Source organism: Capsicum annuum, chromosome 2 (assembly GCF_002878395.1).
Source record: "Capsicum annuum cultivar UCD-10X-F1 chromosome 2, UCD10Xv1.1, whole genome shotgun sequence".
NCBI classification, from domain to species: Eukaryota; Viridiplantae; Streptophyta; class Magnoliopsida; order Solanales; family Solanaceae; genus Capsicum; species Capsicum annuum.
This window is the reverse complement of record NC_061112.1, coordinates 1,500,400-1,518,707: the sequence shown is the minus strand read 5'-3', so window position 1 is coordinate 1,518,707 and position 18,308 is coordinate 1,500,400. Positions and strand designations below refer to the sequence as shown.

Below are 18,308 nucleotides of genomic sequence, written 5' to 3'. Positions count from 1 at the left end.
TTCAGTTGATTGTGATGGTTTTCGAACTACGATATGATTATGTTGGATATGTATTATTGGGCCCAAGACCGTGATTATGGTATTGGTTGAATTTCGGGAAGTGATTTATCCTTGTAAGGAAATGGTCATAGCTTATAGACGTCTTGATTCTTATGATCGCATTTTCTAGATACTAGTGATGACATGCATAGATTTAGTACATGTATGCTCACTAAAATAGTAAATGGTACGATTCCAACTAAAAATATGATTTTATTATGGTTTTCTTAAAAAAAGATTTATTTCTACTTTTCACTTTAAAATGGATTCTTTCATAACTAGAATCGTACCATCTTAATGAATAACTTATGAGCCTTCGATACTAATAATGATGCTTTAGAAATTTAATCAAGATAGATATCGGTTCACGATTTTACTACTACTATTTACTTCGGTCAAGAGAGATCCCGACCCTTTTTACATTTCTAGGATGATTTAATACTGAAGTTTACCTCGAACAATGAATATATGGACTTACACTTTTTAGCCACGATTCTAGTCCATGAATTTATAGATATATCTATGGTACTGGACGAGTAGATTGATGACGATGACGATTATGGAAAATTTTGAATCGGGACCAGGTTGGTGTATACGGGTACTCCCAAACCCCCTGGGGGGCCCTTCATCTGTGAGAGGCGTGTCAGAGAAGAGAGGTCATTGTAGGTCCTGCCTTTGCGAGTCATCGAGCTGGAGAAAGTATATATACTAGATTATATTATGGTATTTGATTTGGTTATAGTAATGTGGGTTATACTGGCATTCGTTCTTGCATGTGAGTTTCCTATCACCAGTATACGCTATATCTATCAGCCTTATGAGGGGTTGCATAAGTATATGTGATGAGTATTATTTGTGGTGTGGTGTGTGTGTTGATTGAACCTTCTGGGTTATGGAGTATTTGGGTTAGTTAGCTACTGTATTGTCTTATTATCATGGTTAGTTTGTGACAAGTTGATTATTAGAATGATTCTAAGATTTGAGGTATATTTCTGATTCCTTTCTTTTATGGTTATTTTATTATGGATAATTATCTCATGTTTAGATGTATGAATTAGCGATCCTGATTATGTTAGCACTAGTTTCCACAATGATTAGGAATCCTTAAAATGCTAGTATGACTACTTTAGGTTATCCCTTAAGTTAGTCTTGTTTATGTATATGTACATATATCTATCCATATATAGTTATGGTGTTACTATATATCCCTCTCTTCTTTTATTTATTCATATTGTATATCTATTTCCTGATTTTGTATACTAATACATATTCCATTTCTGCTCTATATTTGTATATTGACCAGTGATATACGGTATAGTGTTTAGGTCCCTGGGTATGGCTAGAATAGAATAGCTTATCCTTATAGTCTCCTTAACATTATTATGTTAGCTTCCTGAATATTTGGGTATAGTTTAGATTCCAGTTTGCATGTTATTTATAAATGCATTATCGTTGAAGCTCAGTCAACAGTTTTCTACTGAGTATCACGTGTTTAGTATTCACACTACACTTCTGCAGCTTGCAGATCATAGTATGAATTCTCATTATTGTTGTGTGTGCGTCGTACAGAAAGCTATGGTTTGGAGACGTAGGGTGAGCTGCTGGCATTCAGAGTGTTGTCATTCTCTCTCTTATGTACTAAACTAGTCTCTATGTTGTATTCAGAGATGAGTTGTATCAGTATATTCATTTTGTAGCTTTACTCTATTAGACGCTCTTGTACTGATTCCACCAAGTTTTGGGGCTATCTTATATATATTGGTCTTTTATTATATTCATTCGACATTCTTTCTTCATCGCTCTTAGTAGTCTATTACTAGCAGTTCTGGACTACGATTGGCTTACCTACTGGTGGGTTATAGTAGGTGTTATCATGACCTGAAAAATCGGATTGTGACATTAGTCAAGTTAAAAACTAAAATATGAATAAAAATTTGTTACTAATTTTTAGGTGTGATATGTCATTAAGGAGATCCTTGATAGCATGGTGTACTTTTAATATTTTTTATTAGTCATATATACCTTCACCTAACCATAGATTTAAGGCTATATAAATGTTCAAATACCTTAAGCTTATTATTTTTTTAAAATAACAAATGGTTCAAGTGACCGATCCACAAACTACATGTAAAAAAGAAAAGGAAAACCCCCTACCGCTCCCCTCTTCCCCCCCTCCCCCCCAAAAAAAGAAAAATAAAAAACTAATCTAGTGTAGCAAACCAAACATGAAGAAAAAAAATTGAACATTAATTAGTGAAATCATCAAATTACACTGAAACGAATTTGGAGAATTAAAAGAACATTTATAACCAACCCAATATAATTAATGAGGATATTAAATTACAAAATAAATTTAGGAAAATGAACGGAGAGATAATTTTGTTATTTAGGATTTTTATTCATGGATTGTTAAACCTTGGGTAAGTTATCCCTCCACTAGGAATAAAATAAGACCTTATATGGCATACAAGTAATTCATATATTAAGCTAAAAACAGTAATCACAAAATGTATTGAATCCGATTAAGTTTTAATTCAAGGACTATTCTAGTTAGTGCAGCCTAGCAAACGGGTTGTAAGTGAAAAATAAAGGAAAAGAGCTAATGAAATTATAATGCGAGGAGGGTGTAGATTCATTTGGCAATTAATGAGCTTGAACGGTTGAGATTAAACTTGATAGCTCACCGTTTATAACTCCTAATAGATCAGAACTATAGCATAACAAACTTATGGTATTTTTAGGCTTCTTTCTCGTGTTTCTTCTCTCTCGTCTCTTTCTTTTCTCTCTCTGAAAATCTAATTCTCAACTCCTTCTTTTTGCAGATTCAAGGATAACAATGGAGTCCCACTTATCGTAGTTATCTTAGTTTAATTCAGCATTCCAGTTTTTTGTACTCAATATCCATTATACCATTTTTGAATTGAAATCAGAAAATTGCCCAAAAAATGCATTGTTTCATTTATGTCAACTTCTTTGTTAATCAATTTGAGGTTAGGTCTTGACAATTGGTATCAGAGGAACGAACCTATCTCGACTTTGGATAATAATTCAAAAAAGATATTTGCTGAATCAACTTTGGCTGAATTGATTCAACGAAACAGTGCAAACAAACGGGCCCTTATGAATAGAATGTCGGGAATACTTATGAGTGTTAAGCAATTGCAGAGGTGGCATGAAGATTGTATATGCAGTGTTGATTGCCAATGCAACTCTTGCATCTATGAATGTGCACGCAGCGTTGACTGCCAACTGCTTTTGTCTTGATGTCTGTTCGAGGGAAATGAATGAAGGGAACAACCAAGCTCAGGTGATTTCAGATGAGCATATTATGGTTGAACTGCTAAAGTTTGTAAATTGTAAATAGTTGTAACATCGATTCAGAATACAATGAGGATCAGATGTTCGACGAATGTCCTTAACGGGTCGAATCTGATATTCTAGTGAAACTTTACTCCATCCAAACTACAGACACCACGAAAACCGCGATCGTAAAATCATATCTGAATTCACGAGTTTATGGTTTTGCTGTTTTAGATACGGTACCGAAATTGATGGGTCTCAATCTATCCAGTGCTTATAATGTCACGACCCATTCTAGATCTACACCTTTGTGAATTTCAATCAACGTACATTTATTTAAACACATGAGACTATTTTATGATCCTCATACAACTATTGATTCTCTCCCACATGTTCTGGGTTTATACATTTGTTATCGGATTGATACTAGGCAGGTTTTCTTGGCCTGCCTTGATAGGTTAAAGTCAAGTGTGTGTTCATTCAGTCGAGTTCTGATTTTCAGCTATTTATTTAATTGGCTTTCTATTTTTAAATTTTGAACTATTGAAGCAAAACTACTAACACTAGTTGTTATGAAATCAATTGGGACGAGAATGCATCAGCATTAATCGAAAGTGAATGTGCTAAAGTTTCTGAACCAAGGGATAAATCTAGCGAGGTTGTATGTCTCGCTGAAATTGGCAATGACTAAATCGATGATATCACAGTTGAGGCATGGAAAATACCACCAAAATTGTTTCTATTGAAGCTATGCTAGAGCAGTCAGACAATGCAAAGAAGGAGCAAAATGTGGACGTGGGGACATCGTCAAGATCCATGATAGCTTTACAAATTCAAAAGATGGCAGAGATAAAGGTTATCATGTCTCCTATGAACATTGAAATAACTGGTGGTGGCATGCTCTTGATTGTAATTTTCAGAAGAATGGAAATTGAAATTCTTGAACTTACTGTTGCAATATTATTAAGTTTTGATTTTGGAGGTACTACATTAAGTCATCCAAAATTAGCTTTGTTTTACATTGTTATGGATTTCATGATATAGGAATTCTGGATGAAAAAATGTTTTGTTTGGGTAGGGAGTTCAAGCAGAAAATGCAGCTTGTCCCAAAAAATTCAACAACTGCATTGCTCCTAGTGAAACAGTAAATATTAGTGATGTAGGAAGCTTAACTGGTAGATTCTTATTATCTAGTGTAGTTGTTGCAAGGGGAACCTTTACTATTGAAGGTTGTGAACTTCTGAAATGTGCAATCCTGTTCTGATTTTGTTGCATAATTGCATGATCTCAAATGTTACTGAAAATATTGTCCTGTGTGTATCCCAAAACTTTAAGGCAATACTAATTGTAAACGGGAATCACAACTCTAGTACTCAATACCCATTAATTAGATTAATTCAGCATTTCAATTCCTTGTACTCAATATCCGTTTTACCATTTTTGACTAGAAATCAGAAAACTGCCCAGAAAACCCACTGTTTCATTTATTTTCAATTTGTATATTGATCAATTTGACGTCAAGTCTTGACAACTAAGTTCGTTAAGTTGCAGATGTGATCTGTTAGGAGTTATAAACACTGAGCTATCAAGCTTAATCTCCACTGTCCAGGCTCATTAATTGTGGAATTAATCTACACCCTCCAAGCATTATAATTTCATTGGCTCTCGTCCTTTATTTCCCAATTTCTTAAATATTGACTTTCAAGGTCATATCATCCGAAAAGGCTCAAAACTCAACCGAAAATCCAATTAATTCAAAATTGAACTTAAAAGATTCAGATCCAATAGGGCTCATTTGTTTGCACTTAATGGAGGTCTAAATCTGAATGGTTCAGACTTTAGATCATTAAGTGCATTTGTTTTCTATTAAGATTTTAGCTCTTAATAAGTCTGAATAGATCTTAATCATTCAAATCAGAATCAAGTATTAATAGATGAGTCACCACCCCTGTCACCGCCATCATTGTTAACCACCACCAACCACCTCCACTATCGACAACAAATATCGCTACCAACCACTATTTTCAACCACTACCACACCTACTACTTTAATTTTTCTAATTATATTTACCACCACCACCGTCAATAGCACCATCATCATCAACCACTACTGATCAATCTCTTTTATCGACCAACTCATCTATCACAACTAGCACCACCGCTGACAACCACTAATACATGCAACCTCCACACATTCTTCGGCGGCCACCGTTATTGTCACTAGTAACGCCACATCTACCATTACTTCAATCACTATCATTGTTACAATTTATTTCTACTAACAACCATATCCACCATCACAACTAACAACATTTTCAACTAGCACCAACACATCATCAACCATCATGCATTCATTTTTCAGCCATCACAATCATCACTTCCAACTACTAACATCAAGCAACGTCACATCACAACTAGCACCACCACTATCAACCACACCATTATAACAGTCATTACAATACCAACCATCACAATTATCACTACTAACATTTCTAATCAGTAACATCGATCATTGTCACCGCAACTACCATTATAAACCATCACCGCTATCACTAACAAACATAAATATATTTTTTCCAATCAAATAATAATTTTATTGTATTAAATTACATACTTTTCTGATATATAATTAGTTTTTTATTTAAATTGTATTTTTATTTTATTATCTATACAAATAAAATTTTTTTTGCATATTCAGATGTTGAAAAACAAATAGTCTTAATCATTCAGTTTTCAGATCTAGAGACAGCATCTTAATCATTCAGATGTGCATTCAAGTTTAGACGTCTGAATCTTTAAAAAAAAACAAATACAGCCTAAGTTTAGATTGTAATTTCTTCAATTGGAAAAACAAAATTAAAATTAAAATTATCATATCCAAGCCAAATGGCCTAAACGCCACGTGTGAAATTACACTGGGTTTGTTGTTGTAATATGTATTCATGTTTTTACCTCGGCTTCTTCTCCAGGTTTATTTCCTTGATGGTGAGGCCATCTCAGGGGTGATTATACACTACTTCAGGATCCTAAGTCCGAGGAGGAGAGCCATTCTTCAGTATTTCCTATTTGGTGGAACAGTTGCATCTATTCTTATCTTCGCCCGGGTTTTCCTTGTTTTATTGTGAGGTAGAATATCGTCATACCGTACTTATTGTAGAGGTGGAGCTTCTAGACTTATTTTCCCCCTCCGCAGGTTTGGAAATCGAGGTGGTAAACTGCATTTAGTTTGAGAGATAGGAATGTATGTTAGCATAGGTACTGATACAATCTCTACTCACCTACGGCAGGCACTGCCTCCGTTGTATCTTTTGTTTAATTGATAGAAGCTTAATCTTCCAGACCCTAAAAAAGAAAGATTAACGTGGTTAATGTTTTTTTGTGCCTCTGTCCGACTCTCCGTTCACAAAAAGAGAGGAAAGCTCCACTTTTCTCGTCATTGAGTCAATTTTAGTCCTATAAAAAAAGTTTAGCATGCACAAACTTTTTCTTAATCTCTCTTTTTTGCTTGTGTTGGCCGCTTTGAATTTTATTCAGAGGCACAAAATTTAGTAGAGTAACAACCTTACGATAGGAGTATAAGTTTCAGAACTTTGATTCGTACTTAAGTATCCTGTTAGCGCATATTCTTCTCTATTTGAATGATCATCAAAGTGCTGTTAAATTCTACTGAGACACCTGCATACGGTGCTTGGTAAGGAGGTGTAACATGATTAGCTTATCTTGCTGCTGAACAAAGTGAGATGAAATTCAGGCTATGAACTTGTTATTTGTTTATTGGTAACTGTTCTTCACGAGTTGGACTTTGAAGAGGGGCAGTTTAATAAAACTCGTACATGCGTGAGAGTTAATGGTGCAATTGTTACTGATGTCATGATTAATGTCTAGCGATCAGGCAGAATTTCAAGCCCTTGACAAGAAAGAGCAGACGTTTCCTTATCTATGTGGTAAAGCCTTCCAACTTTCTACTTGGGGAGATTTTGCGACACCCCTACCAACCATTAAACTACTTCCTAAATGATGTATAGCCAAAGAAGAGTCCTACTGACATAGAAGAACTTTCTAGAATTCGTTTAGCTATTAAGCAACTTTTAAATGCATATAGCTAGTACATCAACAGTATAAACTACATTAAAAGATACAAAAGCCACACAAACGTAACCCGACTCAAAATACGGTAAAATGTGCTCGTCCAGCATAAATGAGCAAAGGTTTTTAAAATTGGAAGAAGCATATTCATAACGGAAATTCAACCAAAATAGGAGTACTACTTTGAGCGATAACAGTACTAGGAAAAGTGCATGACCAAAACTGCAATAAAAACAAACACTTACCTAGGATAAGACTTTACTGTACAGAGAACTACATTTTTATAAACTCGGGTCGATCTATTCTAATAGAATACAACAAGGCATGGGATTGACTCATTTTTCTGTTTCCAAAAAGGCCCCAAGGAACATGGCATTTTATGATTTACAGGGAAGAGTGAGTTTGGAGGGTTCCTACATCAACCCGCAACCTCCAATTCTCGCCCTCAGAAATTCTGGAGGGCAGACCGGGAAAAATGCAAAAACAGAAGAAAATGAAAGCCAATAGATCAAAAATGATGTTGGCTTGAATCTTCGCGCCTAACCAAGCAGAAGAGACGACAATATCTCACCCATAGTTTTTGCATCACCTTCATTCTCAATTTGGGCACCAGACTCAAGTATAGCTGCATCCAATGTAAGTTTTCGCTTCGCGATCTCATATACATTCTCATCAACAGTATTCCTAGTGACCAGCCTTCATGGAGAAAGCCAAAAGGAAAATGTGTGAACTACAAGAATTTCACTGTGGAAGCGAAAGAAAAGAAAACCAAGATTATGGAGTCAACACCTGTATACTGTAACTGGTTTGTTTTGGCCTATCCGGTGGCAGCGATCTTCAGCTTGCCTATCTATCTGTGGATTAAAATCCATGTCATGTATGATAACAGTATCAGCTCCGGTCAAATTCAATCCCTGTCCTCCTGCCCTTGTGGAGAGCAAGCATGCAAATATGGAAGTGTCCTTATTGAAGGTGTCAACAATTGTCTGTCTCTCTGTTACCTGAGTACTGAAATGATGAATGAAATCAAGACACCACGTATAGAAAAATACTAAGAATTCCTCCCACAATTCTATTACAAACACTTTCACAAAACAAGCAAGAAATAAGAATGATTACTTGAATAGCAACCAAAATTCTCTTTCCATCAACATCCAGATCATGGTCAAATTATTAGAAGTGTTTGGATTGGCTTATTTTTAGGTGTTTTGGGCTTTTAAGCACTTTTAATTTTGGAGGTGTTTGGCAAAAAAAGAAAGGCCAAAAGTTGGTAGCAATTAGCATAGCTTATAAGTCACTTTAAAAAAAGCTAATCCAACACCCCCCTAAATTAGAATAGTAATGTATGGTGTGCAGATCTAGAGCTGACTTATGTGGAACAGTAATTCTCCATCCCAATTTAGAACGTAGTATAGTCACGTTCTATCTTACATCAACCAAAGAAATATTTCCTTGACATGCAGAGTGCTAGAAGATCTACTTAAATCATGTTTTCTTCAGGAAAAAACTTCATCAAATTAAAAAGGGAAAAATTAGCATGCTATTATGAACAAGTAATCCATAAATAATAGATTCAAGTGCATCCCATTAATGATTTACGCGCTTGACATATGCAATGACTCCATTGAACACTCTTGCCTGAATCTTGAGAAAGCAAGGTCAATGCAATAATGGAAGCAAAGGGGCATGGAAATCATTACTATAGATGATCTCATGGAATCTTACAACCTAAAATATGAAAAAGCTTCAAAATCAACAGGATGTTGCACCATGAAGGGATGGTGGGCCTCCAACAAGCTAGGGCAAATCAGTCCACTAAAGGAATTTCTGTGAAACCAAAGCTGTGTGCTACTCTAGATGGTTCGTCAATGACTACCACTGCAAAATCACCATGAAAGGAATTCTCTGAAATCAAGAACCGCGACTAACAATTGCATGCCTACAATTATCATCAAAGTCAAGGACTAATACGGATTCATGGCTGAGGATTGCAAGATGACAATTCTGGGTAAAATTCTTGATGGGACAACTGAAAATTGATATTATTAGAACTGCATTTTCTGAGAAGGTGCCAGTGATTGTTTGTCTAAAATTGGCGTGTTTGACTTCAGCAATGTATTTCGTTTTGGGTGCGTGGAATTAAAATTAATGAAGTATTTAATTACTCCCTCCATCCCATTTTATGAGTCGCCATTTGAACGGGCACGGAGTTTAAGAAATAAGGGAAGACTTGGTAATGTTTACCAAATTATCCTTTATCAGAAAATGTGCTACTACTTTTTTTTTTAATTAAGTGGGACCAATAAGGGTAAAAGTGGAATTGTGTCTTTAAATAGTTACCAAATAAGGAAAGATGACACATAAAATGGGACGGAGGGAATATATTTTAAGAGGTTTCTTTAATATTCTAGAATAGATTTTATGTTTTCTAGTATGCTTGGTTTGTATCTGAAGTTTATTGTTCGTGGTGTTTCGGTGATGTATATGATTTTATAGATTACCTTGTGGGTGTCCTGTTTCCTTTATTATCTAGTAGTGTGTTAAAGTTTTATTGTGTGCTTTAGATTTTTTGTTTGTTATACTGCTATCTATCATGAGCCGGGGTTCTATCAGAAACAGCCTCTCTAATCCATTTGAGTTAGTGGTATAAACAGTGTACACATTACCCTTCCAGCCCCCACTTTGTGGGAATACACTGGGTTGTTGTTGTTGTTGTATAGTTTCATAAAGATTAGGGTTAGCTATAGTTATTAGTTTAGAATAGGGTTTTATATTTCCTACTTTCATAAGGATTAGACTTTTTAGAATAGGGTTTTATGTTTTTCACTTTCTTAAGAATTAGACTATTATTGAAACATGACTTGAAATACGAAAGGTGTGAGAAATACTGTAAGCAATGTCGATTAGTACAATGCAGGCTGGCTGAAAAAAAAAAGCACAAATCTAAGGTTAACAAGGAGGACAATTAAAAACTGATACTGTGAGCAAGTAGTTGAGCAGGGTGAGAGTAGCAAAAAAATACTTCACAAACGAAAAAGTTGAGAAAGGGACAGCTGGTAACACTTAACAGTGAAATAGAGTAACTGAATGAGAAGAGTACAAAGGAGAGGGAGAGGCAGTTATACCAGTTGGAGAATAACAATAGTGGAGAGTAGTGCTAAGCAAGGACTTGGAACTAGAGATGTCCCTAACCAAAAGAGAGGTGAATGGGGATAGTCAGGTATCAACTGGAGCCAATGCTCCGCAGCATACAATTCTCGATCCTATAGCTCCTCCAGTTATTATTCTAGGACTCTCCAAAAACTGTTGTGCACCCGTGTCGGATTCTCAAAAATTCACTACTATTGGAGCATCCGACATACACCGGTCTACATTTTAAATATTCCGAGCAACATAGGTGTACAACACTTTCCAAACTTTGAGTCAGGAACACTGTAAGAATAACAAAGATGATGACAGTGAATCAACCATCCCAGAAATGGTTCCTGATAAAACTGATGAGGGCACTCAAGTCATTGGAAGGTCAGGATTTATCTCAGCAGGATAAGGCGGCAAAACAGGAAATTAGAATAGATGAGAAATTGAAAGAGCCAAAGAGGAGTTGGATCAGAGTGATGCACAAACATCGACAGATGATGTTGAGTAAGAAGATGTAATTGCGGATAGCTTGATCATAGCATTTGATACTGATCGAGATGATCATGCTGTATCTCTGAGTTAGTAGACATGGAAGGACTTCCACGAAAAGGCACCCTTGTGACCAAGAAAAAAAAAACAAAAACAACTGCTTCTGCACACTAGAGGTATAGGAGGGAGCCAAAAATCTCACTAATTTTATGACTAATACAATCATATGGAACATTAGGAGGGTGAGTACAAAAGGAACTACCAGAAGATTGAAAAAAAGTAGTTAGAGTGCATAAGGTCTCATTTGTTGCTTTGCAGGAACCTTTCGTCCACAAGTCTAGCTAGGAAAAATATAGTTAAGAACTGGAATTTCAAAAGGCCATGTTAAACTGCAATGGTAAACTCTTAGTGTTTTGGAGTGATAGCCACCACTGTACAGACATGAGTCCAGCAGATTTCTTTTGTAGTCTTGCACAATACTTTCTCAATGAGCTAATTTTAGATATAACCTACAATCCAAATTAGGAAAACTGGAAAAGACTAAAGAAATGTGATTGTTCTTGTAAAGAAAGGAATAATCCTATTCTGAGGTAACAACATATTTCTACTATATATTCCTACAGTATAATTAAGAAATTACTACTCCCTCGGTGGCACGGTTCCCTACTTAGTCAGTCCCGAAAAAAATGTCACCTTTTTATAATAAGAAACATCTTAACTTTAAAATTCTTTTTTTACCCTTGATGAAATGATCTATAGCCACACAAATTTGTTTTAGACCACAATTTCAAGAGTCTTACTTTCATTCTTAAACTTCATGCCTAGTCAATTGGTGATACGTAAACTGGGACACGTAATACTATTTTTATCACTCTATACACAAATATTTATACCTTCATTAAGACTCATTACCATAAATGATTCATGCCAGAACTACTCTCTCGAGGTAGAACATAGATATCACACATACCCAACTTGACAAGCGAATCACAAAGGATCATTCTTGAAACTGCTCAAGTCAAAATGTCAGCCAGTACTTCTGAGGCCTTCACCTATGGAACTTAAATAATTTTTTCTTCAAACTTCTCATAAATGAAATTATGATCAATCTCCACATGTTTAATCTAATCATGTTGTATAAGATTTGCAATCTGAATAGCAGTGATTGTCACAGTATAATTTCATAGCACCTTCAGGGGGGAAACGGAGATACCGCACAAGCCGTTTTACCACAATAGCTCCTGAATTGCTTTAACCATTGATCCATATTCAGCTCATGCACTAGACCAGGAAACAACCTTCTGTTTTTACCTCTTCCAAGTAATTAGTATCTCCAACAAAGGTAAAGCACTAGTTGTTGAGTGTCATCTCTCTCCTAAGGCTACTCAATCCAAGTCATAATATCCAGTCACAGTCGTACTATGATTCTTAAACATAGTGCCTTTCCCTAGTTGACTTCAGATAAAATCCTTATTGCATAACTCATATGAACTTCACTTGGATTATGCATAAAACAACTTACCACAATAACTGCATAACCAATGTTTGGTCAAGGTTGTGATTAGTAAATCAAGCGTCCAATTAGCCTTTGATCTCTCTCTTTATCAGTAGGGACTTGATTAGAATGTTCCTTGAGGCAATGATTTTGCTCAATAGGAGTATCAATTGGTTGGCACTCAAGCCAACCAGTCTCCCTCAAATTGAAATGATGGAAATTGATTATACAAGCAACTCACTGACCTTGTCCCACCCGGGGCTTATCCACTTTATACCAAGCGGTGTCACCTAACACCGCTTCATCCAAAAATTTTAATAAATGGGTAGATAAACAATACACAAAACATAAGCAAATATAATGAATAATGACCCTGCTTTCCGTAAAATCTTTCAGTTCTACTGGTCAAGTGCTTGACTGCCCTTCTTGACGACTTGTGCTCGATCATCTGCTGCATCAATTTTTTTTGGCAAATTTTGGAGCCCTTTATGTTTGAAAATATGGAGATTCTACAGGATTGAAATCCTGACCTCCTCGGAAATAAAAATTCAAATATACTAGTGAGCCAAAGCACGTTCCAACAAACTAAAGGGAAAATACATGGGATTTTTTTAATTAGCTTATTTGTTTTCTTCTTTAAATATGGATACCACTAGCTAACAAAATATTGTGTACATCAATGGGTCCATTATAAGTCAAGATAAACATCTGACATGTCATTGAGAATGAGATAGCTGTGAAACAGCATTCGCTAGAACCTAGAAGAATCACTAAAAAGGCTTGGCACCAAAGAAGGATCTGTTAAGAGAAAGTAACATGTATATACCTTCCATCCAGGCGCCTGTATGTAACACCAATAACATCCAGAGTCCACTCCAGGATATCAAGCATTGATGTCCACTGGCTAAAAATAAGCACTCGATGACCAGAAAGCTGTAATGAAGGAAGAAGTTCGGCTAATTCCTGCACATGGAGCAGTTGAACTATTTTGAATAAATACAGTAGAACTTCAAAATGACTACAAGAAATCAGAAGGCCAGTGAAATTAACCTGGCATTTAGCTGAAATCATAACATGTTCATCTGATAGCACTCCCTTGTTATTGTCGCCATAATAAAGTAAAAGCTGCAAGTAATAGAAAAAGCACAAATCCAAGTGATTGTCCATCATAACTGTTAGAATATGAATAGGAATAGCATATAGAATTCTACTTAGAAAGGGATTGTAATGTAGTGTCCTATTAGGAATGGGATTGGAATGTAGTGTCTATAAATACGGTCTCAATGTAAGAATTTAGAGACACAATTTTCAATAATATTTTCTCTATTAATTCTCACATGGTACAGAGCGTTGGTGAGAAACTTCAGGAAAAAAAAAAAAACTAATCACCGTCGTCAATTTCGGTGACTGATTTGTGTCATTTTTTATTTTGTGGATTGTGTGAAAAATGCAACACCACCAAGAGGATCGGAAAGCTCAGGCGACACAAACCCGACCAACACCACCGGAAAATCACCCTCCACGCACCCCCACACGCCTGCCGGAAATCCGGCAACATCAATCGACATTTTTTGAGTGGTTCCTTTTTGTTGGGGTCGCCATTCTATTCCGATCCGACCACTTTTTTTTTTTTTTCAGATTCCAGCGACTTTTGAAAAATTCTGGCTGCCGGAATTAGGGTTCCGGCGAAAAAAAAAAAAAAAACTGCAAGTTCAAATTTCCAGAACAGTTTCTTGATATTTTCAAGTCAAATTCCCAAGATATCTTTTGGGCATGATATTTTTTGGCTCCAAAAATATTGAAATTGGAAGTTCAAGTCCTATGATTAAATCTGAGCCCTTAATGAGAAGATCCGAAAATCAAACGTCACAATCCATGAAGAATCGACGAGGGGAAGGTCGATTTGGAAGATCGCGTCCTAAGTGCAGTTATTGTAAAAGGCTTGGACATACTCGTGGCGTATGTTATTCTCAACCTTACTATACATCTTCTAATCATCTTAATATCTCTGAGGTTTTACCCATACCTCCAGTTTTACCCACACCAATCTTTGAGGAATCTACGGTTACTTCTCCATCTCCAGCCACAGGGCCACCACTTTTGACTTATCACTGTCGCCCACGTCCAGTATCAGTCCCAGATGATTCATGGCCTGCGCCTGACGCTTCTCCTACTGCGGACCTGCCTCTTCCTAGTCAATCAGTTGCACTTCAAAAAGGTATAAGATCCACTCATAATGCTAACCCACATTATACTTTCTTGAGTTATCATCGTTTGTCATCACCCCATTATGCTTTGTATCATCTTTGTCCTCTATTTCCATTCCTAAGACTACAGGTGAAGCATTTTCCCATTCAGGATGAAAATAGGCTATGATTGATGAGATGTCTGCTTTACATACAAGTGGTACTTGGGAGCATGTTTCCCTTCCTGCAGGTAAATCTACTGTTGGTTGTCGTTGGGTTTATACAGTCAAAGTTGGTCCAGATGGTCAGTTGATCAACTGAAGGCTCGCCTTGTTGCCAAAGGATATACACAGATATTTGGACTTGATTATAGTGACACGTTCTCTCCCGTGGCTAAAATAGCATCAGTCCGTTTTTTTCTCTCTATGGCGGCCGTTCGTCATTGACCTCTTTATTAATTGGACATTAAGAATGTTTTTCTGCATGGTGATCTTGAGGAAGAAGTTTATATGAAGCAACCACCTGGTTTGTTGCTCAGGGGGAGTCTAGTAGCCTTGTATGTCAATTGCGCAAGTCATTCTATGATTTGAAACAATCCCCTCGAGCCTAGTTCGGAAAGTTTAGCACAGTTATTCGGGAGTTTGGCATGATTCGTAGTGAAGCTGATCATTCAGTGTTTTATCACCATTCTGAACCAAATCTGTGTATTTATTTGGTGGTTTATGTTGACGATATTGTTATTACCGACAATGATCAAGATGGTATCACTAACTTGAAGCAACATCTCTTTCAGCATTTTTAGACTAAAGACCTTGGCAGATTGAAATACTTTCTAGGGATTGAGGTTGCTCAGTCCAGCTCAGGTATTGTTATTTCTCAATGCAAGTATGCTTTAGACATTCTTGAGAAAACAGGAATGATAGGATGTCGACCCATTGACACTCATATGAATCCAAATGCTAAACTTCTGTCAGGCCAAGGGGAGCCGCTCAGTGATGCTGGAAGGTATAAGCGGTTGGTTGGAAAGTTGAATTATCTCACAGTGACTAGACCTGACATCTCTTTTCCTGTGAGTGTTGTAAGTCAGTTTATGACTTCCCCCTATGATAGTCATTGGGATGCAGTTGTTCAGATTTTGCGATATATAAAGTCATCTCCAGGTAAACGACTACTCTTCGAGGATCGAGGTCATAAGCATATCATTGGATATACAGATGCTGATTGGGCAGGATCACCCTTTGATAGACATTCTACATCTGGATATTGTGTTTTAGTAGAAGGTAATTTGGTATCCTGGAAGAGTAAGAAACAAAGTGTGGTTGCTCGATCTAGTGCCGAAGTAGAGTATCGAGCAATGGCTGCAGCAACTTGCAAGCTGGTTTGGATCAAGCAATTGCTGAGAGAATTAAAATTTGGAAAAACTGGTAAGATGGAACTTGTATATGATAATCAGGCAGCCCTTCATATTGCATGTAATCCAGTGTTCCATGAGAGGACCAAGCACATAGAGATTGATTGTCACTTTGTGAGAGAAAAGATACTCTCGGAAGATATTGCTACAAAATTTGTGAAGTCAAGTGATCAACTTGCAGATATCTTCACCAAATCCCTCACCAGTCCTCGTATTAATTACATTTGTAACAAGCTGGGTACATATGACTTGTATGCACCAGCTTGAGGGGAAGTGTTGGACTATGAATAGGAATAGCATATAGAATTCTACTTAGAAAGAGATTGTAATGTAGTGTCCTATTAGGAATAGGATTGGAATGTAGTGTCTATAAATAAGGTCTCAATGTAATAATTTAGAGACACAATTTTCAATAATATTTTCTCTATTAATTCTCACAATAACTAAGGAATAAAGAGCTCAATAGTTGTAAAACCCCGTACTTTCGGGCTAAGGTTTGAACCATTCAAAGCATTATACATGCATCACTCCAAACCCAATATTATTGATTATTATCCATGCATGAGCAGTGTTTCGGGACCGCTGCATTTCACAATGCAGGTTCATATGTTTAGATAAATAGGCTTCCTCGATAGGCATCTCTCCCCTTATCCAGCTGGTATTGGTGAGGCCCACTTCTTATCTGGGCCAGTTAATGAGTTTGATGTAGTTAGAATCCTATGAATATTCTATAGAATATGTACATATATTAGGCAGCTTGATTTACTCCTGTTATAATTAGATTTTGATTTATATTGATTAGTATTGATTTCCTTTTCTTTTAGGACATGTACACTTAGCGCTATTTAAACCCCAATAGCTTGAGGGAAAAATCAAGTTGAGTTTTCTCTATTCCTGAAGGTGTTGCGGAGTGCTATGTGTCCCACGTCGAAAAAAGAATGAGTAATTGGCCTCCTTATATGGAATTGGTAGTACTCCCCTCATAAGCTAGCTTTTGGGGTTGAGTTAGGCCCAAGATCCATTCTTTACATAAAAGAATGGGTAATTGATCTCCTTATATGAACTTGGCAATCCTCCCCTCATGAGCTATCTTTTGGGGTTAAGTTAGGCCCGAGATCCATTCATGGTATCACAGCCAGGTTAAGGTCATCAACATTGGAAGAGAAATTTTCGAACTCATTTTTTTCCCCAGCTATTTTTGGTTGTCCGGAGAGATCTCTATTTTCGAAGGTGTTGTGATCAAACCAACACCATCACGAGGCTCGGACCACCGGCATGAGCAAAACCCAGTCAGTTTCACCCCCACCAGCCATCTCATGCACCGATCGGAGCTGTTGAATTCCGATAGACAGATCTGATTCTTTTTCCAGATTCCAGTAGACAAAACAGTACAGTTGGTTTTTTTTTCAAATTCCTGTCCAACTGTTCGCTTCCAGCTTCCAGCAAATTGCAGAATTTCCAAATTCCAGCGACTGTTTCTGTTTTCCAGATTCCGGCCAGATTATATTATAGCATATGTACTATCGAGTAGCAACCAGTAAGCTACGAGATACTATGCTCACAGTGATGATCAAGGAGGAGAGTCAAATTTCAAGTAATTCAGGTGAACACCGGTTGAGCTTATTGTTGACCACAGACTAAGACCTGAGTGGACTGTTGTTGCATGTTGGAAGTTAGACCAGAGTGGACTGTGGTCGCCTGTTGGAAGTTAGGGGATTGCCCATTTATTGGCCCATGACCATGTTGTGGTTATTTGGCCATATGTCCACCTTTGACTTTTGCAGTCACTTGGACTTATTATATTCTTGGGTTTTACCAAAGGGCTTGGCCCAACATTTAGTACTACTATAAATTTTTGGCTTTTTGAAACTGGTAAAGTTGTATTCCTCAGCATTAAGGGTATGCTGGCCAACTCCAAAAAGTGTCAATAACAAATTTCCTATTAATTCTAAAATCTGATCTACTTCTATACAAAGTTGTTTACACCAAAAAAGTAAAGATACTAAACAATTCCATTTAACCTTGTGAATGGAATTGGATCTATCTTCAAAACATCTCCCATTTCTTTCCATCCAAACTGACCACCATATACATGATGGTATTAACCTCCACCATTTCTTTTGACTCTTGCAACCTCCTCTCCTGATCCAGCAACTCAATGCTC

General features: G+C 36.7%; 1 protein-coding gene and 1 long non-coding RNA gene across 2 annotated transcripts in view; one reads left to right on the top strand and one right to left on the bottom strand.

Annotated features, from left to right (window-relative positions):
* Positions 1-2,775: 2,775 nt before the first annotated feature.
* Positions 2,776-4,592, top strand: LOC124895924. Its single transcript, XR_007052109.1, has 2 exons — positions 2,776-3,346; positions 3,942-4,592. It is a non-coding gene; the product is annotated as an uncharacterized LOC124895924 (long non-coding RNA).
* A 2,917-nt stretch (positions 4,593-7,509) lies between these two features.
* LOC107857589 (protein CHROMATIN REMODELING 19) overlaps positions 7,510-18,308 on the bottom strand; it is a 37,747-nt gene continuing 26,948 nt past the window's right edge. The window contains exons 9-12 of the mRNA XM_016702408.2: positions 13,598-13,672; positions 13,374-13,510; positions 8,215-8,433; positions 7,510-8,121 (exon numbers count right to left, since the gene is read on the bottom strand). Coding sequence (XP_016557894.2) covers positions 7,965-8,121; positions 8,215-8,433; positions 13,374-13,510; positions 13,598-13,672 — 588 coding nt within the window. The 3' untranslated portion in view covers positions 7,510-7,964. The remainder of the gene's footprint in view (positions 8,122-8,214; positions 8,434-13,373; positions 13,511-13,597; positions 13,673-18,308) is intronic.